At 41.2% G+C, this 16,230-nt stretch overlaps 1 protein-coding gene across 1 annotated transcript in view; it reads right to left on the minus strand.

Moving 5' to 3' along the window:
• Positions 1–1,091: 1,091 nt before the first annotated feature.
• The window catches only part of LOC147712340 (olfactory receptor 11A1-like), a 32,205-nt gene continuing 17,066 nt past the window's right edge, over positions 1,092–16,230 (minus strand). Inside the window, exon 2 of the mRNA XM_086919643.1 lies at positions 1,092–2,042. Coding sequence (XP_086775769.1) covers positions 1,092–2,042 — 951 coding nt within the window. The remainder of the gene's footprint in view (positions 2,043–16,230) is intronic.

The raw sequence follows: 16,230 nt of genomic DNA on the forward strand, positions 1-16,230 counted from the left end.
CATGAAAGTTGCAATGTTTTATTGATAATAATGATTGCAGATAAGACATGGTTTATAATGACAGTGATAGTGAGATGCTATTTTAACATGTGACTCTTGGTCTTTTAATGTGGTAACCTTCACAAAGTCAACACATCTGCTTTAAATAAAACAACACCCTCCCATAGGGTAACGTGATAGCTAGTATGGGAGGGGGCACTGTGATTTTTAGGGAGTCATGGCCCTTTAGTGCTCAAATGTGAATTCAGAGTATCACCAAGGTATGTCCACCTACCTTACGCCTATATTTGTACATTTTGGAGTGTGTATGTGTGTAATAAATGTACTTTTCCAAAGCAAAATAACACACTTGCACAATTACTGTTGAGTGTCATAATTGTATTCCAACTAATGGTGTCTACTAGCCCACAACCTCCTCTGAGTATGCCTTGGACAGCACTGCTATGCTACCCTGAGAAAGTCAAGTGTTACAATGGGGTGCTTGGTTCCCAGTGAAAAGTATTTGTGGACCTACTACTTGCACAGGCCTGACATCTGCACAGCTATTAGCCCAGGTTCCTTATAAGAACCCTCAAACCCTCCTTTAAATTTTTCAGTTGGTCTTTGAACCGTAAAATGTCCCATTTTCTACAATTGTTCCCTAGTGAATCCCTAACGGATAACCCTTACCGCCTGAGTCAAATCATCTTCAAAACCTCTTCAATTTTCTCCAAAGTCTCAGGTCGAGGACTCTTTAAAATGCACCATTTGCCACACCATTTGCTAACAAAATTATTCCTTGAGAACAATCAAACTCCTATGAAGAATTCGTTTTTAAATACTATCTAAATGTGAACAATGGTACAGGCTCAACATATTTTTGAAATCACAATTTTCCCCACAAATGTGTTGGAGGAGAAGCCGCATGCTCCAATTAAAGTTATTTTTCATTCATGCACAGTTTTGACTTTTCTAAATTTGCACTATCAAATATTATACAAACAGAGAGTAACTATAAAAGTTTGAAGTTGCATATCATGAACCGTGGAGGTTGTCACTTTTTGGTGGAACCAGGTCTTATTTGCTGTCCCATTCTGAGCTTGGAATCTTGCCTATTGCTTGTTGCAAGTGAATTTTGTAACCAATGCCTCCTTGATATCTCTGTTCCTCAGAGTGTATATGATAGGATTCAGCAGAGGAGTTACCACAGTGTAAAGAAGAGATAATATTTTGTTGAGATTGATCGACTGTCCAGTTGTAGGTAACACATATAGACCAATAAGGGTCCCAAAGTAGGCAAAAACTACAATAAGATGGGAGCTACAAGTGGAGAAAGCTGTATATCGTCCTGCGGTTGAAGAAATTTTTAGAATAGATGCAATGATATAAGTGTAAGAGACAATGATTAAGAGAAATGGTATTGAAGATACAAGGAAGGACATTATAAATGTTACAGTTTGAACCAGGGAAATATCCGAGCAGGCAGCTTTGAGAAGGGGCTCATAGTCACAAAAGAAATGATCAATTTCATTATCATCCGGGAAGCATAGATTACATACCAAGGAGTCAGTAATTGTTCCAATTATGGAACTGGTAAGCCATGCACATAAAGCCAGCTGTAAGCAACACTGCGGATCCATAAGCATTGTGTAGTGTAAAGGAAAGCATATAGCTGCATACCTGTCGTAAGCCATAACAGTCAAAAGCAAGCACTCAGTGGTCACAAAGGAGGTAAAAAAATAAAACTGTGTCATGCAAGCTTCAAAGGAAAGGGCATTTTCCTTTGCAAGAAGACCTCCAAGTATGGTTGGGATGATAGTTGTTGAGTAAGAGGCTTCCAAGAACGACAGATTTGCCAAGAAAAAGTACATGGGCGAGTGAAGGCGACCGTCAGTAGACACAACAGCAATTATCAAGATGTTCCCTGTTATCGTTGAGATGTAAATCAAGAGAAATGTCACAAAGAAGAAAGGCTGCAGCTTAGGAAAAATTTGAAATCCTAGTAGAACAAATTCAATGTTGCTTAGATTCTTGGAGCTCCCTGGCAAGGACATGCTTATGATCTGTGGAAAACAGCAAAGAAAAAGACATCTTTTGTCATTCTGGGATACTTATTTCAATTACAACAAGATTTAATTTGGGAGTATGATTGTTTGGATGAACCAAATCATATTTCATTGAGTCAGCTTTGTAGTCATGAAATTGCTTAAACAACCTCACAGAATTCTTGTGCAAAATTCGTTCTTGTGTTATTATTTAACAACATTACTCCACTTCATCATTGAGCACTGCCTTGTTATACACCATAGGCCAGGATTTGTAGATTTGAAAGGTTTCTTTATTTCAGGCAGATCTCTGCTTAAAACATCACCATTGGACAAATTGCCTGAAAAATCACTTAACTTAAAAAAATTAAATATACAATTTCTATTAAATATCAAAGTAATATAAATGTGTTGTGTTTTACAGTCCATGCAACATGTACTAAATAAGTTATCTAACACCTATTTTATAGCCCTCTTTGATACTTCCTATTTTTAATCACGTGAAGCTAAAAAGACACATTAAAGAACCATATTATCTGCACTCAGACACACACAAAAAAGAAAAAGTATCATAGTTTCCTCAACAATTGTGAAGTGCATACTCTTTTCGTGTTTGAGATGGGTTATTAAATGAAAAAGTCAATTTTATATCATTGTAACTTAAACAAAGTTTTGACACTTTCACAATCTGCTTTTTCCATTATTAAATCTTCAAAAGGCATGTATTCAGGGCTGTAATAATACCATATAGCTTTCTGTCACAAAGGTTAAATTCTGGTATGTACCACCATGAAGCCTGTGTATGATCCATCTGAAGCAGAGTCCTTTATTTTCACACCTAAATCTTGACTGTTTGATTACATTTGCCTGCTTCTCAATGTTCCTCAAGGTTTGTAACCCAAAAGCAACTTACAAAGCACTAAGGGCATCTGTAACACAACTTTGAGTACTCTATAATATCCAGGAAGCTCTGGAAAACAATCCAGGATCAAGGGTGAGGAAGCTTGGAAAATATATGGATCCCTTACCACTTTGCAGTTCTCTTGAACTAATCTTATATTTAAATGGCAGATACACAAGTTCACCAACTTCGCACTCATCCATACCAATCCACCCTTCAAAATGCCCACCCTCATTTTGCTTTGGAAAACAGTCTATTTTGGATTTCAAGAGCAGTATACGTTAATACTTTGAAATGCAGTCAGTAGATTTCACGTCTTTCTCTTTCCGCGTTTTGAATGTGTGAACAGGGTTGGACTGGACTATAGTGGAATCAGGCACTGCCCTAGGGACTGATCTAATAGGATATTGTGTGGGTCCATTTGTGGAGGTTTGTGGGCCTGTTCTATTGTCTTGTGAGTTGGTTTTTAGGTTGAGCCTCCGAGACCTGTTGTATACAATTGTGGGCTTACAGCTTACACTGCTTTTTATTTGTTGGTTGCAGTGTTTCCTCCCACAGAGAAGGGACCAATGGCCAGATGTAGGTAATCCCAGATTACCGATTCTTAAATACCGAATCATACCGATTCGGTATTTAAGAACAGGCAAATGGGATGTAGGTAATGTTTCCGAAAAATTACTGAATCAGTATGTTTCGGTAATTACTGAATCGGTATTTACCGATTCGGTAATTGCCATTTATTCCTATGGGCCTGGAGGCCCATAGGAATGAATGTCAATTACTAAATCGGTAAATACTGATTCGGTAATTGGGGGAAACATTGAAGGGTGGCAGGGTGTCACTTTGACACCCTGTTGTACCCCTCAATTGTGCATGGGTGCACATGTTGCAGACAAACATGCCCTAAGGGCATGTATGTCTGCAACATGGCACTGTTGGAAAAGCAAAAAAAATGCTTTTTCAAGGGTTTTCATTATTTACCACCAACTTCTAGTTGTGGTAAATAACGAATCCTTAACTGAGAAATGCACTAACCTGAGTGCTTCCTACATCCTGGATTCGGTATTTTACCGAATCGGTATGTTAAGAATTCGGTATTTTACCGAATCCTTAAATTACCGATTCGGTAAAATACCGAATCCTTAAAAAATGCCACCTACATCTGGAAAGCCCAATACCGGTCGTAATGGCCGAAATTCGGTAATTTCGCCCATTACCGACCGGTATTGGGTGACCTACATCTGGTCCCAAGTACTGTATCTTTACGCTTTGGTTGTTTATCTGTTCTTTTGAGGGACTATTTTGTTTATTTCTTTCCTGCTCATTTTACGCTGTGAGTGTGTGTTCAGCTTCTGTGCCCATATTTAATTGCATCTTTGGTACCTCCGCCTCTTTCCTCTTTTGTTACTGCCATTCTTCCTGCACCTCCCACTCTGTTGTGAACGTGAATGTGCACCTTTTATTTTCTCAACAAGCACAGCTGGTCACCAGCACTGCAAGGGCTGTAAAGCCTTGGGCCCAGAGCCTACACACACGCACATCTTGTTTCCTTTTTTATACACACTACTTACCTTAGAAAGTGCTAATTGGCTGATTGCTTCCTGCTCATTCATCTCCAATAGACCACATCCTTTCCGGTTATGCCTCCAAACTGGCAATCATCATAGCATGGTCTTGATCATAGCGTATTTCTTCTTTTATCATTTATTTTATAGGTAATTGGTTTCTTTTTTGTGGTCTTTGATTGTCCAGTCATCTTTCTACCCTAATGGATTTTCTCTTTTGCATCGAAGCACCCTTTCAACAGCTCAGGAATCAATAGTTGAAGTGTTTCTGCTTCCGATCATGCACATAGTAGTGGGATATGGACGCTGGATTTGTGTGGATGAGGAAGAATCTTTGTTTTAGCCCTAATGATATTCCCCTCTTTGACCCTGGTAAATCGCCCCAAGGTTTCTACAGAGGCACGGCCCTGTGTCTATGTGCCCTCCCTCTCCCTCCCAGGGTCTGACTGAAGATTGAGTCTAAAAGACCGTGCTCACATGTCCGGAACATAGTATTCCAACAACTTACCAAAACTGATCCGCAGAAATTGTCACAGCGAACGTCTGTTTCTACCAGCAATTCAAAATCTACATATAATTCAGGCCTCAATATACTTTCCCAGTGCCAATAATTTCTGACCGATTCAGAAAAGGGGGTGGTGATGAACAGAGTGTCTGAATTAAGCAGACCACTCTTACCCAGTCCAAAGATCAGGGCTTGATCCATCACCGTTATTTATCTCACTGCACCATCCCAGCTCAGAACCTGGCTATATGCAAATCAGTCTGTCCCTGGCCCAGTGCATCATGGGAACAGGGCAGACTAAACTACAAAGCCAATTCTTCACCAGAAAGGAGACAAGCTACCGGGGACCGGTTTCTGGCATTTCAGCCGTCTTCGGCCCGGCTTGCTTGAATCCTGATGGTGCAGTGAGAAAGGGACTCATGTCTGAGTATACCCTGCCACACCTATAGTGGCCAAAAACGATTCAGAAAAGTGGGTGGTGATGAACAGAGTGTCTGAATTAAGCAGACCACTCTTACCCAGTCCAAAGATCAGGGCTTGATCCATCACCGTTATTTATCTCACTGCACCATCCCAGCTCAGAACCTGGCTATATGCAAATCAGTCTGTCCCTGGCCCAGTGCATCATGGGAACAGGGCAGACTAAACTACAAAGCCAATTCTTCACCAGAAAGGAGACAAGCTACCGGGGACCGGTTTCTGGCATTTCAGCCGTCTTCGTCCCGGCTAGCTTGAATCCTGATGGTGCAGTGAGAAAGGGACTCATGTCTGAGTATACCCTGCCACACCTATAGTGGCCAAAAACGATTCAGAAAAGGGGGTGGTGATGAACAGAGTGTCTGAATTAAGCAGACCACTCTTACCCAGTCCAAAGATCAGGGCTTGATCCATCACCGTTATTTATCTCACTGCACCATCCCAGCTCAGAACCTGGCTATATGCAAATCAGTCTGTCCCTGGCCCAGTGCATCATGGGAACAGGGCAGACTAAACTACAAAGCCAATTCTTCACCAGAAAGGAAACAAGCTACCGGGGACCGGTTTCTGGCATTTCAGCCGTCTTCGGCCCGGCTTGCTTGAATCCTGATGGTGCAGTGAGAAAGGGACTCATGTCTGAGTATACCCTGCCACACCTATAGTGGCCAAAAACGATTCAGAAAAGGGGGTGGTGATGAACAGAGTGTCTGAATTAAGCAGACCACTCTTACCCAGTCCAAAGATCAGGGCTTGATCCATCACCGTTATTTATCTCACTGCACCATCCCAGCTCAGAACCTGGCTATATGCAAATCAGTCTGTCCCTGGCCCAGTGCATCATGGGAACAGGGCAGACTAAACTACAAAGCCAATTCTTCACCAGAAAGGAGACAAGCTACCGGGGACCGGTTTCTGGCATTTCAGCCGTCTTCGGCCCGGCTTGCTTGAATCCTGATGGTGCAGTGAGAAAGGGACTCATGTCTGAGTATACCCTGCCACACCTATAGTGGCCAAAAACGATTCAGAAAAGGGGGTGGTGATGAACAGAGTGTCTGAATTAAGCAGACCACTCTTACCCAGTCCAAAGATCAGGGCTTGATCCATCACCGTTATTTATCTCACTGCACCATCCCAGCTCAGAACCTGGCTATATGCAAATCAGTCTGTCCCTGGCCCAGTGCATCATGGGAACAGGGCAGACTAAACTACAAAGCCAATTCTTCACCAGAAAGGAGACAAGCTACCGGGGACCGGTTTCTGGCATTTCAGCCGTCTTCGGCCCGGCTTGCTTGAATCCTGATGGTGCGGTGAGAAAGGGACTCATGTCTGAGTATACCCTGCCACACCTATAGTGGCCAAAAACGATTCAGAAAAGGGGGTGGTGATGAACAGAGTGTCTGAATTAAGCAGACCACTCTTACCCAGTCAAAAGATCAGGGCTTGATCCATCACTGTTATTTATCTCACTGCACCATCCCAGCTCAGAACCTGGCTATATGCAAATCAGTCTGTCCCTGGCCCAGTGCATCATGGGAACAGGGCAGACTAAACTACAAAGCCAATTCTTCACCAGAAAGGAGACAAGCTACCGGGGACCGGTTTCTGGCATTTCAGCCGTCTTCGGCCCGGCTTGCTTGAATCCTGATGGTGCAGTGAGAAAGGGACTCATGTCTGAGTATACCCTGAAACACCTATAGTGGCCAAAAACGATTCAGAAAAGGGGGTGGTGATGAACAGAGTGTCTGAATTAAGCAGACCACTCTTACCCAGTCCAAAGATCAGGGCTTGATCCATCACCGTTATTTGTCTCACTGCACCATCCCAGCTCAGAACCTGGCTATATGCAAATCAGTCTGTCCCTGGCCCAGTGCATCATCGGAACAGGGCAGACTAAACTACAAAGCCAATTCTTCACCAGAAAGGAGACAAGCTACCGGGGACCGGTTTCTGGCATTTCAGCCGTCTTCGGCCCGGCTTGCTTGAATCCTGATGGTGCAGTGAGAAAGGGACTCATGTCTGAGTATACCCTGCCACACCTATAGTGGCCAAAAACGATTCAGAAAAGGGGGTGGTGATGAACAGAGTGTCTGAATTAAGCAGACCACTCTTACCCAGTCCAAAGATCAGGGCTTGATCCATCACCGTTATTTATCTCACTGCACCATCCCAGCTCAGAACCTGGCTATATGCAAATCAGTCTGTCCCTGGCCCAGTGCATCATGGGAACAGGGCACACGGGTGTGTGCCGCAGGGAAAGTAAGATGGGTGATTCAGGTACAATTTTTTGACAGCATGGATACAGATCTAAGTACTTTACCAGTCTGTATTTTTGGACATCTGCCATACATATTGGATGTATTTGCCACAGAAATGCTGAAATTGAACTCTTGGCCTCAGGGTGTTTGTATTTGATACCTTTAGAATATTCATGAGCCACTTGAGGCCCTTTCAAGTGAGCCACAGGGACTCTGATGATACCCCTGCACTCACCTCAAAACAAATAAAGGGGTGGTCCTGATGAAGGTGGACATTAATCAGAAATTCCACCGAAATGTGGTTTCACCTGGTTGCTTTTATCCCACCCTAGAACACAAGAATGGATATTCTTTTTAAGTATTCTCTCCGTTAGTATCAGCGGTGTATGTAATTGTCGTTGGGAAGGTCATGTATGAGATGAGAGTGTGATAGTGTATGGTTGTGATTGAGCTGAGAATGGTCATGTGTGGTTGGTAACAGGGTAGATTTCATGTAATAATTGATATATTCTCAATTGTCAATTTTTTTTATTTGCACAATATGTGTGGAAGAAGTGTATAGATGTATCTACGGCTAATCTGTGGTTTCATAAATAAAATTTTAACTCTGTAATTTTGCTTAGTTAAATGAAGAAAGAAATTGCAATTGGAAATATAAATAAATAAGTTTCAATAATCTAATAAAAAGATAAATAACAGTATGCACATATTTATGACTCAATAAATTCAGTACTGGTCAGCCCATAGAGCTCTTTTTCTTGATAGTGACTGGGTTGATCACCACCAGAAAGTGGTGAAGTCCACATATTCTGCATCTGATGAGTGTTGTGCCTCCCCTGAGGGTGGTGGTGTTGGTGCAGGAGCACCTGAGGCACACACACATCAGGGGCTGTACATGTAGCTACCCTGCCCCAGCAGTATTTGTCTGTGCCAGCAAGGAGGACAGCAGAGCACTGGCAAAGCCGGATGGCTTGTCAGCAAGGCAACAATATCGCAGTGAATGACACAGTAGCAATGTAGTAGTACTGCTTCCGCTCCATAGATTGGAGGATCATGCGAATCGCCCCCAGCTGAGCCCAAAGTATTCTCTGGTGTTTATCCAACTGGTCGGGATCTTCCCAACATTCAGCGTCCGAGCTTAATGGCGAGCTCGGACGCTGGCCATTGAGGTACCGACGGACAGAGCGGGGCCTCCTTCTTCCCGAGTGAGTGCCGGGTGAGGTGAGGTGTTCTCCCACAGAATGTTGGGAAGATCCCGACCAGTTGGATAAACACCAGAGAATACTTTGGGCTCAAAGATCTGGTAGGATTAATCCAAAATGTTAATACACCTTATTTTTCACATAGTGCAGATGCGTAACATCTAAATGGTCCTGAAGAAAGCTTGGACTAGTTGTCCTCGAAGCTGAAACATGTCGACCTCCACGCACTACGCCATGATATAGTTATTCTTTAAGACTATAAGGCGTTGTTTTTACTCTTGACCCTGGACAATACTTAATAAACACATTTTTTGTCTAAGGAGCCAATTTTACTCACATTTTGTTTTCTTTTGCACGAGCACTGCACTCCATCGGTCCTACCTCTGAAATACTGTGGTTCAGAACAATACCTCCCAGAACCTATCTCCGCATCATTATCAGGTGCATTGGGAGGGATTTAGGTTCATGGTTTACATCCCACATGACGACACTCCGCCAATAATGGTGGGCTGATGGGAATTTTTTGAGCCCAGTAGTATCACTGTGAGGACAGGTTGGTTTAGTGGTTTTTCGGGCATGACACAACACGTAGGCAAGCTATCTGACCAGGTAACTCCCTAGAGGTAAGCACTGCCTACTAGAAATGCAGAATTATTGTATGAAAGAATAGGGATTTTCTGTGTGAATGTGTGTAAATGAAATAGCAATATGCGTTCTTGTGAAACTCTGGATTAGACTCTAAGGAACATTGAGGTCTCTGTATGTGTCTTATTCCTAGAGAAACGGGTTCGTTATTGTTTGACAGAAGGGTAAGGTAGAGGGTGGTGCTACTTTATCGACGAGTCTAAAATTCTGTGGTAGTTATACAGAATACTTGAACGATTGCAAATCTATCACTTTGTTTTAGCAAAACAGATAAATGGAGTTGTTTTGTGTAAGTTACTAACTGATTCAGTTGTATATCTTGTAAATACGGCTTCTCGATAAACTTTGTAAAGGAGGGGTCAATCGGCGCTGTAGAAGCCGGAGCACTGTTGACGTCAAAAGTGTCACGCAGGGATTGGTTCTCGTGACCAAAACAGAGTATGGGCTGATTGGTGCATCACGAAAAGCAGCAAAGCTATTGGTTAAGCACTAAGGAGACATATCTTGTTCTAATCGGTATGCTAGTGTAAACCGCGCTGTGATAGGTTGGTGTTACGGAACAGCAACAGAGAAGTACACGATCTTTTGAAAGACAGGAAATATACAGAAAAATGGATTACTATTATGAAGAGGAAAAGAAGAAACCTTCATGGTTTAAGAAATTGAAAAATGTGTTTGTGAAGGATAAGGCGATAGTAACAATAGAGGGAAAATGAGTTCCTCCACCGAAAATGCCTGCTTCCTATATTTTGTCGAAATATGGTTACCATACATGTGTTTGGTTAGAGAATTGGGCAAGGTATACCAGAAATGATGGTGCGTTTGCTTTTCCAGAGGTTGGATCTTTTAATGTGGCAGTTTTATGAAATTTGAGAGAAAGAATGATAAAGCTTGAGGCAAGACCTAGACCGACTCAATTTGAAGCTCTAGTTGAATGGGAAGATGAGATGCATGAAATGGAACAAGAAAGGTCAAAAAGGTATATCAGATCAAGAGGTAGAATGCGTGGATTATGGGGGGAGACACATGAGAGTAGAATGCGCAGATGGAGAAATGCTGACATGTGCAATGGCATGTATCCAGTTAGACTCGTGGATGAATATGAAGGGTGGAAATGTACAGAGAAGAAGAAAAATGTGGAAAGAGGTTATGGTGATAGTGAATCAGAGGAAGCTGTACTGGAAGAGATATTAAATAGAAGACCACCTCCATATCAACCAGGTTCTTTATGGACTACACCTAATGCTCCACCAGTAGAAGATAGAATTTTTGAAACCCCAAGGCAATTTTCAAATTTTAGAGATGTACCAGAAAGAGTAGAAGTGAGATATAACCCAAACAACTCAATGACAGACACGAGAGTTACTGGTACTCCCAAACAGAAAAGAAAGAGGAAGTGTAAACAGAGTAGAAAAACGAGCTGAATAACAAACTAGTACTGCTGAGTATATACGATCAACAAATGAATTGAAAGAAAAGATACAAGAGCTTACGAAAAATATAGAACCGGTAACAGTCCCAGTAACAATAGGACCTGTAATCCCAGTATTTGAGAATCAAGGAATAAAAGAGCCAAGTTTAACAATCCCTTTACAGCAAAGTTTGCAAAAAGTAAAAGAAAATATTTATCCAGACTTGTCAGAAATCAGACGAGCAAGTAATGTAAATCCGCCTGACTTGACTTTTAATCAGAGTTCACCCTATAAATATGCAACTGGTGCAGAATCTGATTCTGCTACACCTGAAAAGAGTACTGAGAAAATAGACTTAACACAAACCCCAATAGGTCCGTTGGAACAAGAATTAAGTGATTGGCTTATAACTCTGAAATTAAAAGAGAATAAACCCAAAGTATTAGTTGCCGCTAGATTAAAGGTCGATATGGAAGAATTAATTGTTGGAACAATTGGAACAGACAGATTAAAAACCTACCACGATGACGAACTGATGCTCATGTGTAAAAGTATTACTTGGAAAACAGAATCTGTACATGATCAGCTGGAAGGATGTGCTAGTGAATTAAATGCAGTTTTCACAAAATTTGAAACGTTGCAAAAGACGTATAAAGTAGACTTTTCAGAAAAGGACATTGAAAATATAAATACAGCTGGAAGAATAACTCAAATAAAAGAATTAATTGTACTGCTAAGAAAATGGGGAGATGTGAATAAGTGGAGAGTGAAATCTACATTAGCGTTCCCAATCAGAGAAAAAGAAACAACGGTAAATGAATTTCTTATGAGAGAAATACCAGGAGGAGGATATGTACATGTTCCTTGGGGTAGACAGGACATACTATCATTTACAAATAATTTCCCAGATTGAGAGAGAAATCAGTAGAATGGTATCTACAGGTAGACAGATTTGTAAAAGTTTCAAAAGTAATATGGGTTGATCTGGATGGATTATTTGATATAGTTGTGCCAGCAGACTTATTGACTGAATGTAAAATATCTGTAAATTGGTCGAGGGAAGAATATCCTCGTGATAAAGTGACAGGTGCTTCGTCACCTGAAGTAATGTGCAAGTACGAACAAGTAATAGTATTTTTGAAGAATAAAATTCCACCAAAAGAAACCGATTGGGTTAAGATAGACAGAACTACACAGGAACCGAAAGAATCTGTATATTCATTCTATGAAAGATTGTTGATAGTATTTAAGCAATACAGTGGATATGAGGAACTGAGTGAAAAGGACATGAGTCATTTTGTATACAGATTTGTGTATTGGTTGAGACATGATCAGGAATACTATGATAGGATGGCAATCAAGTACTGTAGATGATGTTTTAAGAAAAGCCAAATATTGTAGTGAAGAAATCGATGTCAAACAAAAGAAGTTAAAAGAGAAAGCCATGTGGGCATAAGTGAAAGTAGCAGAACACCAAGTAGCACAATTGGAGAACACAAATACAGAAAGTCAAGGAAAATCTAAAGGAAATTTCAACAAAACGAAATTGGTAGGAAATATAGAAGAGCTTAAGAAAAAGCTCCCTTGTCATAATTGTGGCAGACTAGGGCATTGGAGAAAAGAGTGTAAGTATCCACCAAGAGTTAATCCCGAAAATACGTCATTGAATCCACAGGTGCAGCATGAGGTAATTCAACAGCAACCGCAACCGCAGCAGATAGTTACTCAGCAAAGTCAGGTGCCACAACCGCCACTTCCGTACAGTGTAAATCAACAGAGATACAGTGCAGAAACAGGATTCAGCGGAGGCGAGCAGGTAAATGGATCGCCTAGGGTGAATGTGAGTCCCCAGTATTGGTTACAAGAGGAAGGTGGGAGTGGGTCGGATGAAAATTTCTGACGGTGCCTGAGAGAGGGAGAAGAGTGTGCGCTTGGAGCCACTCTTGAGGTAGATCAGACTGGTCCATTTGTAAACGGAAAAGTGAATGATGTAGAAATAACTTTTCTAGTGGACACTGGTGCTCCCTGTTCTACTGTTAGATCAGTGGAAGTCCAACATCTTCCTCTCTCTGGAGAGCATATCCAAGTTGTAGGTGTAGCTAACAGACAGATTAAAACCTCCTTAACACAACCAGTTGAAGTAGAAATTTGTGGTGTGTGACAGTAGTCCCTTAAATCTGTTAGGACAAGCATTTTGTGTAAAATGAACTGTGCCATATACTGTTCACCAGGCGGCATAGAACTGCAAACTCCAGATGAAGATAGCTTGTATAAAATGACCATGCTCATGATTGGGGCAGAACAGAATAAGTTGTTTCCTGTGTTTGATCGAGAGAAAATACCTGATGAATTGAAAAAGGTAGTGAAAGGAAAGGTGTGGGATTTCACAGGAGAAGATATAGAATTAATGAGAGATGTAGATCCTGTAAAAGTCTCTATAAAAGAAGGTGTGAGTTACCCAAACATTCCCCAATACAAAATGACAGCAGAAATAATTGAAGGAATAACACTGGTGATAAACAAAAGGATTGAGCAAGGCATACTGAGAGAGATAGAAAGTAGTCCTTGTAATTCACCGATAATGGGATTGAAAAAGCCAAATGGAACATTCAGGATTGTACAGGACCTTAGAAAGGTTAATGAAATTGTACCAAATCCAGCAGTGATTCTATATCAAATTCCCCATGATGCAGAATGGTACACTGTGATCGATCTGTGTAATGCGTTCTTTACAGTTCCATTGCACCCAGAAAGCCAACCAATTTTTGCGTTCCGGTTCAGAGATCGTATCTTGGCATGGTGCAGAATTCCTCAAGGGTACACTGAAAGTCCATCTATTTTTAATCAGTTGTTAAAGAAATCATTAGAAAGTTTGAGCATGCCTGGAGAATCTGCATTGGTTCAGTATATTGATGATCTCCTAGTGGCATCGAAGACAAAACATGCATGTGTAACAGATACCATTGCATTGCTAAATCATTTAGCAGAGGAGGGACATAAAGTGTCTCCATCTAAATTACTATTTTGTCAGAAAGAAGTGCAATACTTAGGTCATAAGATTGCCAAAGGAATCAGACAAGTTACTGGGAAAGAATTACAATTATACAGGTAATGCAGCCACCAAAAACGCAAGTAAGAATGTTCCTGGGAATTGAAGGTTACTGTAGACAGTGGATTAGCGGATTTTCACTTATAGCAAAACCATTACAGAGATTAACCAGAGCAGATATCAGAGACCCTATAGTCCTGACTAAAACTGAGATGGAAGCATTTGAACAACTAAAAACAAGCTTGTGTGAAGCACCAGCTTTAGGGATGCCTGACTATAAAAAAGAATTTAAACTGTACTGCAGTGAATGAGAAGGATGCGCATTGTCAGTACTGATTCAGAGACATGGAAAACTGAGAAAGTCAATTGCGTATTTCTCAGCTGTTTTGGATCTAGTCGCAAAGGCATTGCCAGGTTGTCTAAAAGCAGTAGCAACTACAAGCGTAAGTTTATAATAGAGTGAAGGAATAGTGAAGGGATTTCCTTCGAAGGTGTATGTACCTCATTCTATGGAGATTCTCCTCACTAGGGCAAAAACACAGTATGTGACCAACAATAGGATCACAAAATATGAAGTAAAAAATTCTGGGAGCAGAAAATGTGACAATCTCTAGATGTGTAAATGTTAATCCTTCTACGCTATTGCCTGATACCATGGAAACTGAAGTAAAACATTAGGTTCATCATAAGTACCTAGATGTTCTTGAATACTGTACCAAACCAAGACCAGACATCAGAGATGAGCCATTGCCTGAATCAGACTACGTAATGTTTGTTGATGGTTCGTGTCTGAGAACAAATGAAGGTGTTCTGAGTGCAGCATATGCTGTTTGTACGGTGGCAGATGTATTGGAAGCATCTTGTCTGAAAGGAATTCGTTTTGCTCAAGTAGCGGAGTTGATTACTTTGATTCGAGCATGTGAATTGGGAAAGGAGATTAAGGTTACCATACTGACTGATAGTCAGTATGGATTCGGAGTTGTTCATGATTACGGACAATTGTGGTCCCAAAGAGGGTATTTGACTTCTGCAGGATCCCCAATACGCAATGCTGAATTTGTGAGAATCTTAATAGATGCAATTCAATTGCCTGACAAAATTGCTGTGGTGAAGTGTGCAGCTCACAAAAGGGGGATGATTACATCACCCGAGGTAACAGGTATGTAGACTCAATTGCGAAATATTGTGCAAAGAATCTTGCATCCATCAATCGGGACAGGGAAAAGGAACATGTTTCAAGTTCTCTAATGCTAACCACTGTAGTTGAGACTTGGCAGGAAGTGAGGCAAATGCAGGAAGAAGCAAATGAGGAAGATAAAAATATCTGGTTAAAGGCATGATGCAGACAAAGAGAGGAAGATGACATTTGGGTTTACAAAGATGAAAGACCAGTAATGCCCGATAGCATGATTTCAAACATGGCCCGAATGTATCATGGTCAAGCTCATGTTAGAGGAGATGCCATGGTTCATCTATTTAGACAGACGTGGTATAATCCAAAATTCAGGATGATTGCTTAAAGTTTGTGCCAGGGATTACTGGTATGTCAGCAATTTATACCAAACAGAAAAACAATTGTGAGTCTGGGAACCATAGGACAGGAGGGAGGTCCATTTACAAGAATGCAGATGGATTTTATTGAACTTCCACCTTGTAAGCGACTCAGATATGTTCTGGTGATCATTTGTTTATTCTCCCGATGGGTGGAGGCTTTCCCCACGAGGAGAAATGATGGGCTAACTGTTGCAAAATTGCTTTTACGCAAAATTATCCCAAGATTTGGATTTCCAATAATGATTGAAACTGATCGTGGACCCCACTTTCAGAATGAGCTTATGCAAATGATCTGTGAAGCACTGGGCATTCGTCAGAAACTGCATTGTGCTTACAGACCTGAGGCTTCAGGGGTAGTTGAACAAGTGCGTGGAACGATAAAAAATAGAATTGCAAAAATGGGTTTGGCCACAGGACTGAATTGGCCAGACGCATTACCACTTGTTTTGATGACATTGAGAAGTATCCCTAACAAAAAGACTGGATTGAGTCCACATGAGATTTTGATGGACAGAGTGATGAGACAGGCATTTTTACCAGTTGATAAATTGTTAACAATTAATGATGACATCATACTGGATTACTGCAAAAACCTGTCTGACGTGGTGACTTCTGTGTTCCATCAGGTGGGAACTGAATCA

Source organism: Lissotriton vulgaris, chromosome 5, assembly GCF_964263255.1.
Source record: "Lissotriton vulgaris chromosome 5, aLisVul1.2, whole genome shotgun sequence".
Lineage (NCBI taxonomy): Eukaryota > Metazoa > Chordata > Amphibia > Caudata > Salamandridae > Lissotriton > Lissotriton vulgaris.